Source organism: Schistocerca gregaria, chromosome 3 (assembly GCF_023897955.1).
Source record: "Schistocerca gregaria isolate iqSchGreg1 chromosome 3, iqSchGreg1.2, whole genome shotgun sequence".
In the NCBI taxonomy this organism is placed as follows: Eukaryota; Metazoa; Arthropoda; class Insecta; order Orthoptera; family Acrididae; genus Schistocerca; species Schistocerca gregaria.
This window is the reverse complement of record NC_064922.1, coordinates 530076134-530096446: the sequence shown is the minus strand read 5'-3', so window position 1 is coordinate 530096446 and position 20313 is coordinate 530076134. Positions and strand designations below refer to the sequence as shown.

The following is a 20313-nucleotide window of genomic DNA, read 5'->3' as shown; positions in this document are numbered from 1 at the left end:
ATTTGTTCCACATCATTTCCATGATTGCTGTAAATCTCACAAATGATACATATCTGCACTTTCTGAAAATCACTCTGCCTCCCATGACAAAACAAGTGCCTTTGCAAGTACACAGCTACTTGAGTGTGCCCCAGCCCATTTCCAATCTCTATCAAAGAACCTCCACTGGAATGTGCAGTTTTTGGTGCAGAAGAACATGAATAAAATCACGCATTTCACAGCATACGTACACAATACTTGATATGATCATTATACTCTCCTCCAACAGTTTGTCCCTCCTACCCAACTCACCATCCAAGCCTCTGTTAAATGACATACGTAAAAAAAAATAATAATTACATAAAACATTATATTAAATTTCATATTTTTACAACTTCAGTTAAAAAGAGCTGTATTTACTGAAAAAAGTCAAAAAGAGCAAGCCTCAATGTATATAAATATAAAAAATCAAATCTTAGCTTAAAATAGTAAAGTTGCCATCAATTCGAACATTGGTTTGAACACCACAGTGCTTTCTAGACATTGACTTTATGAAGATATACCATTGCCTTTCTCCAACCTGTGAGTTGACATACCCAGCCAGATCTATGGGGACCTACAGTTTACCATGGATTCTGAACCATGGTGCACCTTGGCATTTTTCATGTCAACAAACACTGCCAAAGGTGAAAGAAGTCATAACTCATAGGTGACAGTCAAACATTCTAGGGCTGACTGGGGACTGAATGTGTGAATTTTAGATCCATAGTTTAGCACTTTACCACTGAGTCGTCCCGCATCATATCAGGATGTTTGAGGTCCCCCTCCAGTATTCAGTGGCAAGTAGCTGTCGAGATGGAAAGGAAGAAACAGTTGACAGGTAATTGTCACCCCCTATGGAACACCAACAAAAGCCCAGGTGGCTTCACTGAAGAAAGAGCTTCGTTTGTAAATCAGAGCCCATCAATGTCATTATTGAAGAGAGGAGACTTCGGCTATGGAAGGAGGCAACACCAAATCCTGTCCTGGAGCTGAAGGAAAAACTTCCGACTGGAAGTAATATGGGATGTCCAAACAGACAGCCTACTGATGTGCCAAACCTCAGCACAAGCTGTTCCCCAGTAGATTTACAGCTAGCTAATGATTAAGCCCACCTGTGTAGCTGATTATTGGACAAAACATATTTAAATTTTATTACAGATGACTTACATTAGATTTTAATGTATGGTGTTCTGGACATGGAAAATAAAAACCATTGAGCTAAAGACCTTTGTCTAAAAACTATAAATGATTTATTATAAAGCGTAAAAGGAAATGGAAAAATGGTGGTGATTCCGTAAAACTGTAAAATGCAGAAGCGGGGCCAGTAACAGGACAATCAATGTGACTTGAACACAGGACAACAAGTACACGCAAGGGAGATGTTAATGCATTATTGACAAATCAAGTTGGTTATTGGTATCAACACACACTATCACATGTCAATAACATGGAATAATCATCAGAAATGAAACTAAACATGTGTTTCCATTTCTTCTTTGCAGCCCCAGACTTGTGATGTTTTATAATACACTCATGCTCATAAATTAAAGATAATTGCAGAATGTGATGCCACACAACGTGGCACTACACAAAACTGGCACTAGTAGCATATGTACATAGGGAACACACACGGCACTGATCTGTAAGTCTATGGTACTGGTGATAAGTTGAGAAAACCGTCCCAAAACACATGTGCTACAAAACGCCACTGTTTCCTGCGCATGTACCCTGACATCAATATGGGATATGATGATCATGCACACATACACAGGCCACACAACGGGTTGGCATACTCTGGATCTGGTGGTGGGGGAGCTGCTGGGCTATAGCCTACCATTCTTGCACCAGTGCCTGTTGGAGCTATTGAAGTGTCCTAGGGGTTTGAAGACACGCAGCGATACGTCAACCTAGAGCATCTATGACATGCTCAATGGGGTTTAGGTCTGGAGAGCAGGCAGGCCCCTCCATTTGCCTGATATTTTCTGTTTCAAGATACACCTCCATGATAGCAGCTCGATGGGGCCATGCATTATCATCCATCAGGAGGAAGGTGAGACCCACTGCACCCCTGAAAAGGCGGGCATACTAGTGGGAAATGATGTCCCGATACACCTGACCTGTTGCACCTCCTCTGTCAAAGACATGCGGGGGTGTACATGCACCAATCATAATCCCACTCCACACCATCAAACCACGACCGCCATACAGGTCCCTTTCAAGGACATTAAGGGGTTTGCATCTGGTTCCTGGTTCACGCCAGATGAAAACCCAGCAATGATCACTGCTCAGACTATACATGGACTCGTCCGTGAATATAACCTGGGACCACTGTTCCAATGACCATGTGCTGTGTTCTTGACACCAGGCTTTACAGGCTCTCCTGGGGCCAGGGGTCAGTGGAATGCACCTTGCAGGTCTCCAAGCGAATAAACCATGTCTGCTCAGTCGTCTGTAGACTGCATGTCTGGAGACAACTGCTCCAGTGGCTACGGTAAGGTCCCGAGCAAGGCTAACTGCAGTACTCCATGGCCGTCTCCAGACACTGGTGGTGAGATATCGGTCTCCTTGTGATGATGTACACTGTGGATGTCCTATACTGTAGTGCCTGGACAAGTTTCCTGTCTGCTGGAATCATTACCATTATCTTGAGATCACACTTTGTGGAACACGGGGGGGCCCGTGCAACAACTTGCAGTGTTTGACCAGCCTCCAGTCGCCCTAGTATTCTATCCCTCATAACGTCATCAATGTGTATTCTTTGAGCTATTTTCAACACACAAGTACCATCGGCATGTCTGAAAACGTTTGCACACTTACTCACTGCACTGTACTCTGACATGCACCAACACACCTGTGTGTATGTGGACTGCTGCCAGCACCACCGTGCGACAACCTGCAAACCTCCCACCAGAGCATTGTTTCACCATGTATCAGCATTATCTTTAATTTATGAACATGAGTGTACTTTCCAGACAAATGTCTCTTCCCTGCACACTCACCCTTCTGCCCCTTTCCTGTTTATCCCAACCACAGCTGTTCTGAAACACAGACTTAATGTTTGTTGGCAATTGTTTCTCCATTCAACATTGAAGTTATAGTTACATTATTAAAATAACTTTCCATAAAATAGTATTGGACTATGGTTATAAGTTTTTGGGTTTGAAGTCAAGTTGTTTCCACATAATGTTTTCACATAATATTTCAGCATCTTTCATAGATGTACTCACCAGGTGTACTCTTTTTCGTTGTTTGCACTCAACCAAACTGTGAATTGTTCATGGCATGCATCACCAAAGTAACTGTTTCCTGGTGCCATTAAACTAACAATAAAACACTCAACAAAAATTCAGATCCAACAGAAAGGCTATGTGAAAATGCAAAACAGTCTAAGAACGGACAATGGGGTAAAAAAACCTTCACTAAAATTCCTCTTAACATGATTTGCCTATGAGAGAGAGAGAGAGAGAGAGAGAGAGAGAGAGAGAGAGAGAGAGCGCTTTGAGATGTTTTCTGAAATGGTTTTAGTACAATGAGTACCACATCACATACCTAACTTGAGCTAAATCCTCCACCCCTATTAATAAAATTATCCATCTCTCTAATCCTGATTGCCTCCTTTATTACACTATCCCAGAAATTGATTACCTCTATTACAATGATACATTTTGTGCTGATTTACTTGGCTGCATGAGTCAGGTGAAATACTTGTATTATTAACATATCTGTTAAAGAGTTCTTGCAGGCTGCCCAACACATGACATACCGCATTCATACAATACGCGATATACACCTGGTTTTTGGAGCCTAAGGCAATCCTTTGTATATGTTCCAGTACAGCACTTATGTTGTTTTAAATTTCTGTTGATTATATCATTTTTTAAAAACACCAACAAAAACTGCTGGAGCAGTGCACAGTGTGTCCCACTCACAGTTTGGACAGAATAGAAACAACATAGAATGAAATCTGTGCTTGACACCTCATTAATACAACTAGGAAAGCTGTAAAAATATTCTGTAAAGAGAAAAAGAAAATTCAACCGCAAATCCAAAAACTTGTAAACTGTCAAATTCAATAAGAAAACAAAGGATCACAATAACAGATAATATTATACATATGAGTGTTACTACACTAAGAAACAAAAACAATAAAGTACAGGACAAATAACAATTTTTGCTTACCCAAGAGCATAATTTACATTGCTCCACTCTACTATTTTTGCTAGAATTATAACATTTTTGAATTTTTCAGGATCTACCAAGAACTCAAGAGGACATTCATACAGAGGAATCTTCATACGAGGAATTCGAGCATCACGTGGGCTAAAGAGAGCAAAATGAGAGTTCTCATCACTCATTTTTTTCAGCGTACCTACAGCAACTTTCAAATGATTGCGTACAGAGATGAAGACAACCTACAAAAGCAAAGTTCATAAGTTTAGGGCAGAAAATACATTTCTAGCTTACTAGGGAGTACCCAAAAGAAACTGAACTTTTTTTTAGCTTATTTATTCACATTTTAAGTACACACCTTTAATCCCCTTGAAAGTACTCTCTACTTGCACTAACATATTTGTCTGACCTTTTATTCCATTTTTCAAAAGACTGATTAAATTTCCCAACAACATCAGCAAAACACTTTCCTATCATGTCTCTTTTCACTCCAGGAAAACGAAAAAAGTCGCAAGGGGCAATGTTGGGCAATTTGGGAGGGGGGGGGGGGGGGGAGGAAAAGAGGGTCCTACCATTTTTGGTCAAGAATTGTCAGACAGACAGGGCTGTATGGACAGATTATTGTCATGATGAAAAAACAGTCACCCCACTGCCACAAATCAGGGCACTTCCAGTGTACAGAACAATCTCTGAGTGGATGATCCTTCTCACATCGAAAAAACAAATCAGCACTGTTTAAATGTCTGATTTCACCTGATGAGGTTTCTTAGCCCGAGGCAAACTCGACTCTTCCACTGTCTTGATTGTTGGTTTGATTCGGGATTGTAAGCACAACACCGAGTTTCATCACATGTGATAATTTCTGAAAAAAAGTCTGGATCATTTCAGGACTCTTCTTTCAAAGCCCAGCATGCTTCCATATAAACTTTTTTTGTTCTGCAGTCAGCAGTCATGACACAAATTTGGCAGCCACCCTTTTCATTCCCAAATCTTCTGTCAGAATTCGCTGTACTGAACTCGAACTTACTCCCGACAGCTTCACAATTACTTAAATGGTCTGTTTTTGATGTTCGTTTATGACTGCACAAATGTTTTCATCATTTTCATGTGTTTGGGATGTGGAAGGACAATCAGAACAAGGTCATTGCAAAAACGACAATCACACAGGACAGTTGTCACTATAAACTCTATCAAAATTAGTTCTGACCTCCTTCAGTGACAGCATTCAGCTTATTGACTTTGGAATGTTTGTTCTATGCACTCCTAGTGACAAAACACAGTACTACAAAAGCTCTACCCATGAAAAAATTAGTTTGGTTTCTTTTGGGTGTCCCCTCATATATCAAAAGTGAAATAACATTTTACAACTAACTACCAAGACACATATTATTTTGGAGACTCGCTCCACTGACTTCAATACAAATGCATTCCGAAATACTTCTAGTTTGCTGTGTACTGTGATGTATGCACACCATTTAATAACCCAGTAGTATAATTACACAGGCTTCCATGGTCAGTGTCAGTTGATATTGAAATTTTCTGAATATCATACCACGTCATAATGTAAAAAATCTATATTTGAGAAAATAACGTGTTGTCCATGGTTACAGTAGCCTCCTCCTGGGTCTATTGGGTCATCAGTAGACTCAGAAGCTGGCCTATATAACTGTAGCGGACATGTTGGTTTTCCCACTACAGTTTTTACATTATGACACACTATGATACTCAGAAAACTTTTATGTCAAACCACTATCAGTTCAACTGAGCATCTTAGTGATCAAACAGCACATGTTACACAAACTATATATGAAACTTTGTCATGACAGATGTTCCAAGCTAGCAAATCTTTCAAGAGTTACTAACCAACCAAACACTTCTCTAACACAAACTGAAAGAAAACAATAAGAATCCGCATGGTATTCAGAAATTTGATAACATCAGAAAGGATTGGAGGAGTGTGGGGGTGAGAGCAAAGAATGAGTATCTGTAAGGACAATAAAACAAAATATAACATAATTGGTCATAAGTTACAGCTAATAATTTATTTCAGTCACATTTGCGATTTAATACAAGCTATTACTAGTTTCAGCTATTACTGGCCATTTTCAGATATTTTCAGCTTTGTTACAGAGCAACATATCAGCTTTGTTATAACATAAAGTGTGAACTTTATCACTATGCATGGCTTCCTCAAAAATGAAACAGCATTTTACTGTTAATGCACACATTCAATCAAAACTGACTGAAATAAATAATCTGATACAAGCATAACACTGGGATGATGAAGATAGAGTACTTACTACAATCGCAATATACGGTCTAACTAACAAATAACAATTGTTGAAACTCATTGTACCAGAACCAAATGTTCATTTCTATGGAAGTGAAAGGGAGACGTAAATAACATGATGGCATGGAATATAAAAATAAATGACAAAGAAGTCAAGTGGAACTGTCACTGTTAGAGGGTTGATTTCTGCATATGTGCGTAAGTAAATATTTTCTTTATAAATGCATATTTCACAAAATTTGTCTCATTAACACTACGAGTATAAAAAAGGAGCATTTGCAACAAAGAAAAAAAAAGGAGCTGCGCAATACACTTGACATCATCTATTCACATTCTGAAAATGCTCAAAGCTTCTTAATTTTATGGCACCTTATGTGTTACTTAAAAAAATATAATCATTCTATGCTATTGAACCAAATAATTAAAACAGCATATCACAGAATTTGAACTCCATCGCCTTGGTTTGAAATGAAAGTATGATCATAGCAATGATGTGGTCTTTATTCACTAGATTAGTCACAACTGTGATACAATAACATGCTAGCAGTTAGACATTTTAACTCACTTTTATTATACTTTTGATTATGTATTGTGAAGCAATGTCACGGGTAAGAAGAAACAGCTAAAAGCTCATTGCTATGACGGTAGGTTAAAACTGACACAGAGTTAAAAAATGGATGCAGTAGCTGTAAATCTGTTAGTATATAAATTAAGCTAGTAATTTAATGGCATAATCTGTTTTCAATGTAAATAAGTAACATTTCTGACGTTTCAGCTTTGGTCTAGATTTTACATGGCTTCCAGTAAGCAATTCCAGATTCCACAGCAAATCCAGACATAGTGTTAAGTTGTGTAAAAGTCTAACAACCGTTCCAGCCATCACTTAACAATTGAAAATGTAGATGGTATCAAATAAATGGTAGAAATCAGTATAATCTACTGCAACCTCCAGGGAGCTTCGGTGACAGTAAGCATGGGCAGGATGAAGCTGAACAATTCAGTATTTAGGACATTTATCTCAAAATATACATGCCCAACAATTCACAAGTGAGTTGATGTTATGAAAGAACTACCTTGGTCCACTTTGTTCCTAGGTAAGAGCAAACCTGCAACAGATATTCAAAGAGACTATGCTGAATGTGTATGTAAGGGGAAAAAAAAGTTAGCTGGCTTAGTGAAGAAAATTGAAACCTGTACCTTGACGTATTCACAAACACCACCACAAAGATCATGAAAGCAGATAGCACATTTCTACATTAAATAACTTATCTGACATATGCCTTACAAAGAGTAGTGAAACCAAACAAGGGAAATTACAGGATGGAATGCCAACAGTGCCATCTCTGGCAGCTCAAACCAGAGTGCAATCTGGAGTGCAGCAGGAAAGAGGGAGGTCAGATGGGATGAGAGAAGAATGCTGTCTGGAGGAGCATGTGGACTACAAGGGGGCATGACAAGACTGTCAGGTGCAGCATCGGGAGGTTGTGAGTCAGTTAGGTGGAGGGGGCAGGATGGGGTGAGGGAGGGGGGGGGGGGAGGGGAGATAGTGGGAAAGGAGAGCAGCAGGGTGCATTGGCAGAGGGCAACACACATGGAGGGTGAGGTGACATGAATCAGGAGGAGATGATCGACAGAAACTGTTGGTGGAGAGTCTGGGGACAGTAGGTTACCGTAGGTTGACGCAGGATAATTTCGGGAGTGGAGAAAGTGTTGTAGGGTTAACTCCCATCTGAGTGGTTCAAAAAAGCTGGTGGTGGAATGGACAATCCAAATGGCATTGGTTGTGAAGCAGCCATTGAAATCAAGCATATTATGTTCAGTCGCATGTTGTGCCACAGGATGGTCTACTATGCACTTGGCCACAGTTTGGCAATAGCCATTCATCCTGGTGGACAGGTGGTTGGTACTCATACCAGTGTAAAAAACTGTGTCATGATTGCAGCAGGGGTGGTATGTGACATGGCTGATTTCACAAGTGGCCAGACCTCTGATGGTGTAGGACAAGCCTGTGACATGACTGGAAAAGGAAGCACTTAGTGGGTGGACTGGGCAGGTCTTGCATCTGTCTTCCAATGGGGTATGATCCCTGTGGCAGGACACTCCACCATACAGTGCTCTTCTCTCCACCTGCCTACACCCTGCTATCCCCAAACCTTCCCTGTCCAACTCCACATTGCTGCTCAACGTGAGAGTTGCATTCTGGTCTGAGCTGCCAGAGGTGGCAGTCATTTGAGAAGAGGTGTGCTTGTTCGTGTGAATGTCTTGTGCCGTGCCGTGCCGTGCCGTGCCGTGTCGGCGCGCACGCGCACATGTGTGCGCATGTGCACTTGCTTTTCATTGTGGCTGCCTGCAACTCAACATGTCATCTCATGGTGAGTAGCAATCTATCCTTTTCCTACTATTAAAGAGTAGTGAAAAATTAGGTTTCCTTCATCCTGAAGTGAATACTGTAGAAGGGAATGAAAGTGTTCATTAAAGTTCCTTTGAAGCTAAAACTTACCAAAGAGATCTTTCAATAAGTGCCACTGCACCTGACACTGTTAACCTGTGTGAACATGTGAACATTATTTGAAGCTGTTTTGCACTCTGATTACTATCTGGAAAGAATTAAGAAAGTGCTTTTCTTTTACTTCAATTAAATAAGCAAGTGGCCAGACGTTGTACGAGTAGTATAAACATAATGGCATCCAAAGTGTGTTTACAGCTGAGAGAAGTAATGAAAAGTTCTTTGAGTTTGTTGATATGAGATATGACAAACTAATCCTAATCCAAAGTGTGAAATTATCTTCAGAATAAACCGTGTTCATATCTGGTGCTTTTTATATACAATGGAGCAGTTAATGAAACTACAGATATCTATAATTATATTTTTACAATTTTTTACAACAGTTTTGCTTGCTCTGAACCTTGAGCAATGGTACAGCATCCAGACAGTCTTATAAGATAGAGAGTGACAAGAATCTGGCATCATCAGTCAAATCACTGACTGGTTCAGGACCTCCTTTGGTGTTGACTCTGGAATGTACAATTCTGTAACCAAAAAGCAATGATGTGCTGATGTGGCATAGTCAGTTTTTGTTATAATAAGTACAGTGGAAGCAAGAAATGTGGAACAACATTTAATTTACGTCATTCAGTTCTAGCAGGAGAATCGGAGAAACATTTGGAAAACTGTTTCCCAAGCAACGGTGCTGCAATGATGTTCTGCTCTCTAATTTAAACTATAGAGAATATTTTCACAAACTTGTAAAATAGAAGAAAAGCATTTACTACGAAGAATTTGGAAAATATTTAGTGATATAGCGAATCAGACCCCATTAACAACTTCTAGAACTGTGAAACTGGTACTGCTGATATGTATCAGAAACTGAAAAATAAAAAAAATAGAAAATAGTTAAAACATTTTTAGGTCTGTAAGGAGGTCCTCTTTTACATCAAGCCATTCTTTGTGTGTGTGTGGTTCACATACCTCTAGTGCATATTTCCCACATCGTAAAGCACATTGCTAGAATTTTAGTGCATACTTGTATGCATACTTTTGTTACTTTTAGTCCTCATCAGTACATCCTGTAAATATTCAGCTAAGACAGTCATGCAAAGCGATGTAACAAATTAAATTTGTAATAGAGTATAGCATACAAAGCCAGATGCATTGTTATGAGGCCCTTGAATATCTGAAACTGGCCTTTACAGATAGCTTCAGGTACATGAATATGTCACTCACATCATCAAAAGAAATAACTTCCATAATAAAATCTTTAAAAACAAAGCATTCCAGAGGTTACGATGAAATATCAACAAAGTTAATTAAGGAATGTTCTTGTGAGTTTAGTACAATTCTAAGTTACTTGTGTAACCAGTCAATTATAACTGGGACATTTCCTGACTGGCTGAAATATGCAGATGTTAAGCCTCTATTCAAGAAAGGGGATAAAGAGGTGCCATCAAACTACAGACTGATTTCACTTTTGCCAGCATTCTCAAAAATTTTAGAAAAAGTAATCTACAGGCAGCTTCTCAACCATCTGACCACAAATAACATATTATCAAGAACACAGTTTGGATTTCTGAAGGGTTCTGATATTGAAAAGGCTATTTACACCTACAGTGAAAATGTGCTTAATTCATTAAATAACAAGTTACAAGCAGCAGGTATTTTCTGTGATTTGTCAAAGGCATTCGATTGTGTAAACCACAACATTCTTTCAAATAAATTAGAATTCTATGGTGTCACGGGCAGTGCTGCAAAACGGTTCAAGTCATACCTCGCTAACAGGAAACAAAGGGTGTCAGTGCAAGGGACTAGTGAATTAAGTCATCAGTCATCATCAGAATGGGAAGAAATTACATGTCGTGTCCCACAAGGATCCATCTTAGGGCCATTGCTTTTTCTTGTGTACATTAATGATCTCTCATCAGTTACACTGCCAGAAGCAGAGTTCATTTTGTTTGCAGATGACACAAGTATTGCAATAAATAGTATGTCGAGTGTAGTGCTAGAAATATCTGCTAATGATATTTTCATAAATGGTTTAAAGCCAACTCACTGACATTAAACTTCGAAAAGACTCACTATATGCAATTCGGAACCTGTAAGAGGTTTCCACCCAGCATATGCATAAAGTACGAAGAACAGCAGATAGAAGAGGTTGACAGTCTTAAATTCCTGGGATTACAACTTGATAATAAATTCAGTTGGGAGAAGCACACCACAGAACTGCAGAAACGCCTTAACAAATCTGTATTTGCAATTCGAGTGTTAGCAGACATAGGCGACATAAAAGTGAAAAAGCTTGCATACTTTGCTTACTTTCATTCCATAATGTCATATGGTATAATATTTTGGGGTAACTCTTCAAGTCAAACAAAAGTTTTCAGAGTCCAAAAGCGTGTAATACGTATTATTTGTGGAGTAAACTCACGGACGTCTTGTAGAAACCTCTTCAAAGGACTGGGTATACTAACTACTGCCTCTCAGTATATTTACTCCTTAATGAAATTTGTCTTAAATAATACATCTCTTTTTCCAACAAACAGCTCAGTTCATGCATACAATACAAATGATCTGCACAAGGATTTAAAAGCACTTACTTTAGTTCAAAAAGGGATCCACTACTCAGAAACACTCATCTTCAATAATTTGCCAAGAAACATAAAAAATTTAGTTACAAATAGAGATCAGTTTAAAAGGAGCCTGAAAGACTTACTAGTGGCCACCTCCTTCTACTCCATTGACGAATTTTTTAATAGAAACAAATGATGTGTTGTATATATTTATACTATTAGTATTGTTATTTCAGCTTACAAATAAAAATAAAAAATAAAAAATGGTAACATGTTCCACATCCACGAGGATCTCCTCAACACAGATCTATGGAACGAAAAACTAATCTAATCTATGCATTAATAGGCGTCTTTAGTCTTCTACAGGATGGGGATGTCCACATGACACAGTGACACAAAACAATTCATCACTTGATTTTAGTGTTACATTTGGCATTCTAGTCGATAATATTTTGGTAGGCTCAGTTTAAATATTGGCTGTTCTCAAGAATTTCTATTATAAACTTATTCAATAGGAAACAACTGCATAAAACTGGAAATGGTTAAAACATCAATGTTGAACAACCGTAGTGGTTTCTTAAATGAAACTTACTTGTTCATGTAAACAATATTCTGAAGGGTAATTTCAGGAAAAGTGTTGGTTTTGTTACAAATGTAACACTTCCTGTTTCTTTGTTTGGGGACAAATCAACACAGTCATTCACTGTATATTCTTCATATTCAGGTCTATCTGTTTTCCATTTTCATGTTAATACTTCAACGTAAATTGTTCAAGTGTTATGCTCATAACCACAGAATGACTTTAAAAGTTTCTATGTGGTACATGTCAGAAGCATGTTTTGCAGTAGAAACAATTGGGAAAACTGAGGGGAGGAGAGAGGGGAGGGGGATGATGGGACAGAAACGTACGGCAGCATAACACTGTTGTACACCAAAAGGACCACATGCAGGCGACAAACTTTGTGTCCTCTTCCTACAGGGTCTTTGGACATCAGTATGGAAAAACATTTCATTAGTTCATCTTTCTCCTAGGCATCAATAACAAAATTTCCATCAGTGTTGTTGCTTTTCTGATTGTCCTCCCGAGGCTATCGCTTCAATTATCTCGTCAAGAAAAACTCCTTGGCAGTACTGAGAATCAAACTCATGTCCTCCATGTGGTAACCCCTACTCACAGTATGAGGGGACAGGAGTGTGCTCATAAAACTAAAAAGAGAGATTGATTCCCAATGCAGACAATATGTGTCCTCAAGCTGTGAGGACCGGGCGTGAGCCGTGCTCTGGTAGCTCAGTTGGTAGAGCACTTGCCCCGAAAGGCAAAGGTCCCGAGTTTGGGTCTCGGTCGGTGCATACAGTTTTAATCTGCCAGGAAGTTTCATATCAGTGCACACTCCGTTGCAGAGTGAAAATCTCATTCTGGAAATATGTGTCCTTTTTGCCCATGTGCACTAGCTGTCTTAGAACTCTAGTGGGGAAACTCTGTGATTCACAGAAACCATAAGCAGCACTGATGAGAACTGTTGTTCAAATACTTTGACTTGCACAGTCCATGTCTGCACAATACCACTCAACCTCCTTTTTATTATTATACAGAGCATCCAGGTCTACACATCTACTTACTTCTCCACCAGGAACTCAATATTGTTATGTAACGAATCAGTTTATTCTGGTTTGCATAATTTGTTCGTCACTCACTGCCTCGTGTGGAGAGTGTTAATAGCAACCTCTCTCCCCTGTAAAGGTTTATAAACTGAACTCTTCCTTCCCATCACAATTCATAATAATGAATATATTGATTATTGTACAGTCCCTGTCAAACACATACAATACCAAAAGATTTTACTATATGTTTTCACAGAATAATTACCTTTCCCATCACAATTCATAATAATGAATATATTGATTATTGTACAGTCCCTGTCAAACACATACAATACCAAAAGATTTTACTATATGTTTTCACAGAATAATTACCTTTCCTGTTTTTTGATGGCAGCCATTTGACTGAAGCTGAAACACAGAAGGGAAAAAACTCAAACAATTGAAACTCCAGGTTGTAATATCAACAATATTATGAAAAGGATAGATTGCCACTCCCATAAAGATTACACATAGGATTGCAGACAGACACAAAGCCTTCTTCAGAAAGAAAGAAAAACACAAACACACACACACACACACACACACACACACACACACACACACACACAAGCAAGCAAGCAAGCAAGCAAGCAAGCATCAGCAATCTGGACTGCTGCTTCCACTCAACTCGGCAGAGTTGCATTCTGGCACAACAGCCATGTGTGTCATGTGTACTAGCTTGTATTCATGTGCCTCTGTGTTTTTCTTTCCCTTTCTGAAGAAGGCTTTGGCCAAATGCTCAATGTGTGACAGCCTTTTGGAGTGCCTGTCTGAAACTCAGTGTGTCATTTTTACAGTGTGTGGCAACCACGAAAAAAATGCATGCAGCTGAAGTTAAATATCAAACTGAAATCAGAGACAATTTACATTTGGCAAGGGGTGCATATAACTAAAATATTTAAAAGTAATCACATAAAATTACTGTATGTTGCAACTGCACACTCAAATAAGATTTTTTAGTATACCACCACAAACTTTCACAGTTAGATCAGACAGAAATGAATTTAAAAATAAAACTGACTGTGGCATCAGTGACACTGATGGCTATCAAAATTAAAATTATGTTAATAGCTATTACCCAATGACACTGTTTTTTTCATGTATGCAGCATTATCATTCATTTATGCAACTGCATATGTACAAAATCCTCCTACTGCTAACATGCTCCTGTGATTAGACAATGTTTTCATTCAGTTCTATGACCGGTAAATGCATATCTCAATCATATGCACTACCTGACAAAAACATGAAACATCCAGAAGCCTCAGACTGATGTCAATGTTAACTTCATATGCGTACACACCATCGGCAGGTATGTAAATGACGAAGAAATGCAATTCTCTGTGACAGCAGGTAGAATGGCCACCAGAGTGCATTAGTGCTGTCCATGTTTAGTATTGTTACAAGGCCCAATGGGGTATATAAGGGGTGTAAACAGCGTCAGATGTTGAGTGAGCACTGTGAAGGGCACAGAGATGCCACATAATCCCATGAAACAGTGTTATCAGAACCTGGCAGGGTTTGAAAGGGGCTTCATTGTTGGCCAGCTGGTCAAATAGTGCAATATCCAGATTTGTGGGTCATTTGGATGGAAGTTTTAGTGGCCCATTGGACTACATGAAAATGTGAGGGAAGGCATACTCCTAGTCAAGGTTCAGTTGAAACACATCTGACCAAAACATAGGAGGATTACTGTATTGTGCACCAAGCACATCACACAACCTCTTCATATCTGTGCCTGGCATCCACAAACAATTAATGAAGTGCCTGCATTCTTGTGTCATCCCACATCATTGATCAGATACTATTAATAGCCAGACTAGTAAATTGTTGTCCCAAGGGTAGGTTGCTGTTAACACAAATGGCTGCATCTGGAGTGGTGGCACGATTGGAAAGCACCGACTCCTGGAACAGCATAGCACTGTGTTGTGTTCGGCAATGAATTGTGGTTCTGCACTGGCCCAGATGAATAGTTGATGTGCATGGCAGAGACCTGTGAAAAGTTACACTATTCTAATGTTTTGGAGAGGCATAGCAGTGGTACTCCTGGTGTCAAAGTGTGGGGAACCATCGTATGTGACTTCAGACCATGCCTGGTAGTGATTAAGGGAACTCTGACGGCATAATGGTATGTCACAGTCATCTTGCACCCACATGTGTTGCCTCTCATGTAACAGGGTCACAGTGCCATTTTTCGACAGAAAATGCTCGTCCACACAAGGCTCGTGTATTTATGAACTGTCTGTGCGAAGTGAGGTACTTGCTTGGTCAGCAAGATCCCAGATCCATCCCCAATAGAGCTCATGAGGAAACAGTTCTGACATCAATTCCATCCAAGTGCCTGTATGCAGGATATGAAAAATCAGTTACAACATTTGTGGGCAAGCTTGCCGGAGGAGCAGGTGCAGCGGCTTTATGACACCCTTCCCAATCCAATCAGTGCACATGTCCAGGCCAGAAGGGGATGCAAATCACACTGATACATGGGTTCAGCTGTCAAGATCTTTGTAAATTTGACTTGATATAGAAATTACTGAAATAACATCACATGAAGTTTCATTTCATTTCTTCCTTCCCTTTTTGATGCATCACGTTTTTTTTTTTTTTTTTTTTTTTTTTTTTTACCAGGCTGTGATATATACATATGCAAACATCACAGTGAATTTTAGCAGGCAATCATTACGCTCAAATTATGAAGCTGTTTAATGAAATTATATGAACGTCCTCATCTAGTTCAGTAAAATATATTTTGTTCTGATGGATCACAATAGAAGCTTTTTGTAAAGAAGGAAAAAATTATGGTATTTCCCCCACATAATTTTTGCAGGTCCTCAAGCAAGCCTTCTCCCTTCAAACCGATACCATCATATCTGTAACACATGCTGTCACAAAATAATGAATAAGTTCTACAAACAGAATATTGCTATATATCATAGGTAAAATTTCCAAAGAATATTCATTACTGATGTGCACTATTTGGAAAAGCTCTAATTGTCTGAAAGTACTTTTTTGGACCACCTATTTTCATTATACTAATCATACCAGCTATATTTTTTGGCATTTTCGTATAACACTCATTATTTGCTTCATGTCTATAATCATAATTTGAATTATTCTTGACTGATTTTGTTTTATTCCTTTGGTAGCAAGCTAAGCATAAGTTACTGAAAGAACATCATTAAAGAAACACCTCATAAGCTCAGTCACGACTTTCTAATGAAGTATGTATTATTATCTACATAAAGCGAGATGAAAATTGTGTTTGCTGTATTTGCTTCTTCACTGTTACAGAGAATATCATCAATTTTTGTTTCATCGCCAAGTGTATATTATAAGGTTTTATGAAATGCCTTGTTGAAAATCATAAAAACGAAACTGTAATACATTTAAAATGACAAGTGAACTTTTTTGGGGGTGGGGTGGAGGTGAGGTGAGCTAATTGTTTGCCCTTCTGACACAAAGCTACATGTCCATTAGAAAATAGAAACACAACCATTACAACAAACTCGGCTATTTGAGAGATATTACATGATAGAAAACTGGACCAATATCATCTCTGGAACATTTTATGCCTTTCCAAGCAGATAATAACTTCAAAACAAAGATTCCAAGACTTACCAAGCGGGAAAGCGCCGGCAGACAGGCACAATGAACAAAACACACAAACACACACACAGAATTACTAGCTTTCGCAACCGATGGTTGCTTCTCTTTCCTGAAGAAGCAACCATCGGTTGCGAAAGCTAGTAATTCTGGGTGTGTGTTTGTGTGTTTTGTTCATTGTGCCTGTCTGCCGGCACTTTCCCTCTTGGTAAGTCTTAGAATCTTTGTTTTTAATATATTTTTCCCATGTGGAAGTTTCTTTCTGTTTTATTTAGATAATAACTTCACATACGTATCTCAGTTGTAGATACAGTAAAACTTTTATGTTTTCGTGCAGTCCAGAGTTCAATAACGCAAAATTGAGGAAAATGCAGAAACGATGAAAATGTTAAGGCCCCCAAAATACATGCAAAAAGATATATAACTGGCACATATGACTAAAAATTGTAACCCTCTCCAGTACACTGTAAATATCTGTGCAAGTGAAGGAAATTAAATGTACAATACAATATTTATACAGTAATTTGTGGTTATGGATTACATCAGTTCTTAAAATATCACGGATGTGTAACAACAAGTGAAAACTTGTCATAAAACTGTAATTGTTATCTGGGTACAAAGTAATCGAGCTGTTTCCAGACATGCTACAACTACAAATTGTACATCAAAACATGCATTTTTGAGAGGTCTTTCCTTGTGTTCACCCAAGAAAAAATAAAAAAAAATTATGAACATGGTGAATTAAACCAAAAATATCACAGCAGTTAAGTGGTTAAACCATAAGCATAAATGAGCTGCTCGGGGGAACACAATGATAAGCGCCATCGCCGCATATTTTGTGGTAGATCGCTAATGATACCACCCCTGGGATGCACAATGCAGTAAACTAACTAGTAGTTCTAAATTCACTCAACAGATGTCAGGGCGGAGCTTAATGGTAAGTGACAGAGATTGGCGGCAGGTAAAAACATCCCCGAGATTATGGCAACAGTTCACATGGCAGAAGACGAGGAATATATTTCCAATGAAACTAATATCTTCGAGAGGGATCCAGAATACATTCCTAACGATTCAGATGACTCAGAGGTATGTTTTTTGTAAATATACTGTCTTTAGTACGTTTCATGAACATAGTGGTAAGTGCATCTACATACCATTATGTTCCTGAAGTACGTTAATTTTGAGGTTATTTTAGAATGGCTACATTTTTTTGACATTTTTTTCAGCACGTCGGCTAAGAAGAATCCACTGCATGTATATAATATGAAAAGAGAGGCTTTATATCAAATAAGACACTCTAAACAAGCGTTTGTCTTCAGAAAGAAGAAAGTTGATGGTCGAGATGTCAACCTAAGGAAAGTATGTAGGTGGAAGGTGACCTCCGAATATCCATCATCTTTATTCATCAGCGAGACATTTTGTCATGACATTTGGCATGAAATAAGTTTCAGGAAACATGGAAGGCAAGGACCAGTTCCTACGCTTCGACTTTAATACAATGGGCCAAGGCTTATTGAAAAGAAGAAAGTTGTTGACGTCCTGTCGCTCCTAAATTACATACCTCCTGTCCACCATGGATTTTTCCTGTCGTTAAAGCCAACAGTTTTGGATGAAAAAGATATCAGTAATGAGAGTGATGAATGATTTTGTAGTTTCAGTAAAGTGTCATTGACTTACTGTAAAATTTATTACGTAATGTTCTATCACTCTGTGTTGTTAATGGTGTATGGTAATGTAATAATTTTTGAATATTTCATTTATTTAGACAGTTCTGTGTTTCATTTATGTCTGTTTAGTAGAAGACAGATGTTAGAATCGCTACAGAATAAAAGGACTGTTCAAAAAAAATTATTCAGATTTGCAGATCAATTGAAACTTTAGATGCGCTGTATCTCGAAACTGTGATTTTGGCGCTTACCATTTTGTTCCCCCGAGCAGCTCAAATGTGGACATCTCCTTAGTGACAGACTTTGTCACCATTGCTGTTATTGTTTAACGCATTCATATGCTCATCACTGGCAAAGTGTTATTTTATGTTCAATGAGAGAAAAACAGACATGAAAAATTGAGTTTACTTACCCAACTGATGTAGAAGCTTATAAGAAGTCGGCTCAATGAATTTCTGCACACTGGGTAAATTACAAATTCAAAAGAAAGTTCAGGTGTTACAGATTCGCTTCATGAATTCTATCACTTCTGCCAATCTTTATGATGTACAGTGTGTGGTAAAAAGTATACACGTGAGTAGTGTATGTAGTTGTTGCAACTGTATCATGTCAGATTTGAACACAGCACATGATCTGTGTGAAAAGTATATTTTCAGCACTTCACAAAATGCTTCCGCCCGCACCTGCATTCCAGTGTTGACAGGCCACTCCCCCTCTCCATTTATCCAGGAGGTGAGATCATTTTACATATCTTAGTGCAGTGTGGTGGCTGTCAAAAACCCATAAGAACAAAGCTACAAATTCCCTGATTTTATATGTCTTCCTAGTAAGGTGTACCTCAATTCTACATTCTTCCTTGAAGTCTTGCTTGACTTCATGCCATTTTCTTTCTATTGACATTTGTTGTGATTGAACAAGTTGATAAGTAGCACAAAAGACTGATGGTTTGCACCATGGCTGGTGACGGAGTTAAGGGAATATTTTTGGCCATTGCGGAGAGGGGAGACATGAGAGGAAATGCTGACATAATCCACAATTGGTGTTGCCAACACTACTTGCAATGTTTAACTTCACTGTGCAATTATGATACAACTACTATTAAGCTGTGGAAGCAAAGGAAAAATAGGGCAGCCGACTCAATGTGTCCTGGGCAGAGACAATCTGTGACAAAGAGGCCTAGCTGCCACCTTATGACTCAGTCTTGTCATTTGGAACATACTTCAGATGTGTCATTTTTAGCAAGCTTCTAAATTCAAACACTGAGTCTCGTAGTATGCTTGGCCAGAATCAAGGAATTGTCAGTCATTTCTGGCTAGTGAGCTCTTATTGGCTGTCAACTTGTTACACCACCCAACAACCAGCACAACCACCACACTATTACACTTGCACATAAATCACCACCCAACAACCAGCACAACCACCACACTATTACACTTGCACATAAATCAGCAAAAAATTACGATGTGAGTGCCTCCATGATGTCAATCATCTATCGATTCTCCAGAGTGTAGAGTTCTAAATGTCCGAGTATGCTGCACCCTGCACATGCACAGAGACAACAGCTATGGTGGCATCTGCTAACACTGGAAGTTGTAACGTAGTCTGGTTGAGTTCACTCCAATTACAGAAATAGATTTGGTGATTTTGTGTCTTCTTAATCTTTACTGTAATGTTTTCTTTGTTTCGTGACACACTGGAAAGTTACACAAGGTCCTGGTATTTTTGCCTACAAGTGTTCTTCTACAAGAGATACAAAATATCTGAAAGCAAAAAGCGTGTGTTTCACAGAGAAAGAACCTACTGTGTTTACATAAGAACATAAATAGATAAACACATATTAAATGAAAATTATTTCAA

General features: G+C 38.7%; 1 protein-coding gene across 1 annotated transcript in view; it reads right to left on the bottom strand.

Moving 5' to 3' along the window:
* LOC126355935 (DIS3-like exonuclease 2) overlaps positions 1–20313 on the bottom strand; it is a 192000-nt gene that overhangs the window by 123719 nt on the left and 47968 nt on the right. Inside the window, exons 6-7 of the mRNA XM_050006507.1 lie at positions 13520–13555; positions 4201–4433 (exon numbers count right to left, since the gene is read on the bottom strand). Of these exons, the coding sequence (XP_049862464.1) occupies positions 4201–4433; positions 13520–13555 (269 nt within the window). The remainder of the gene's footprint in view (positions 1–4200; positions 4434–13519; positions 13556–20313) is intronic.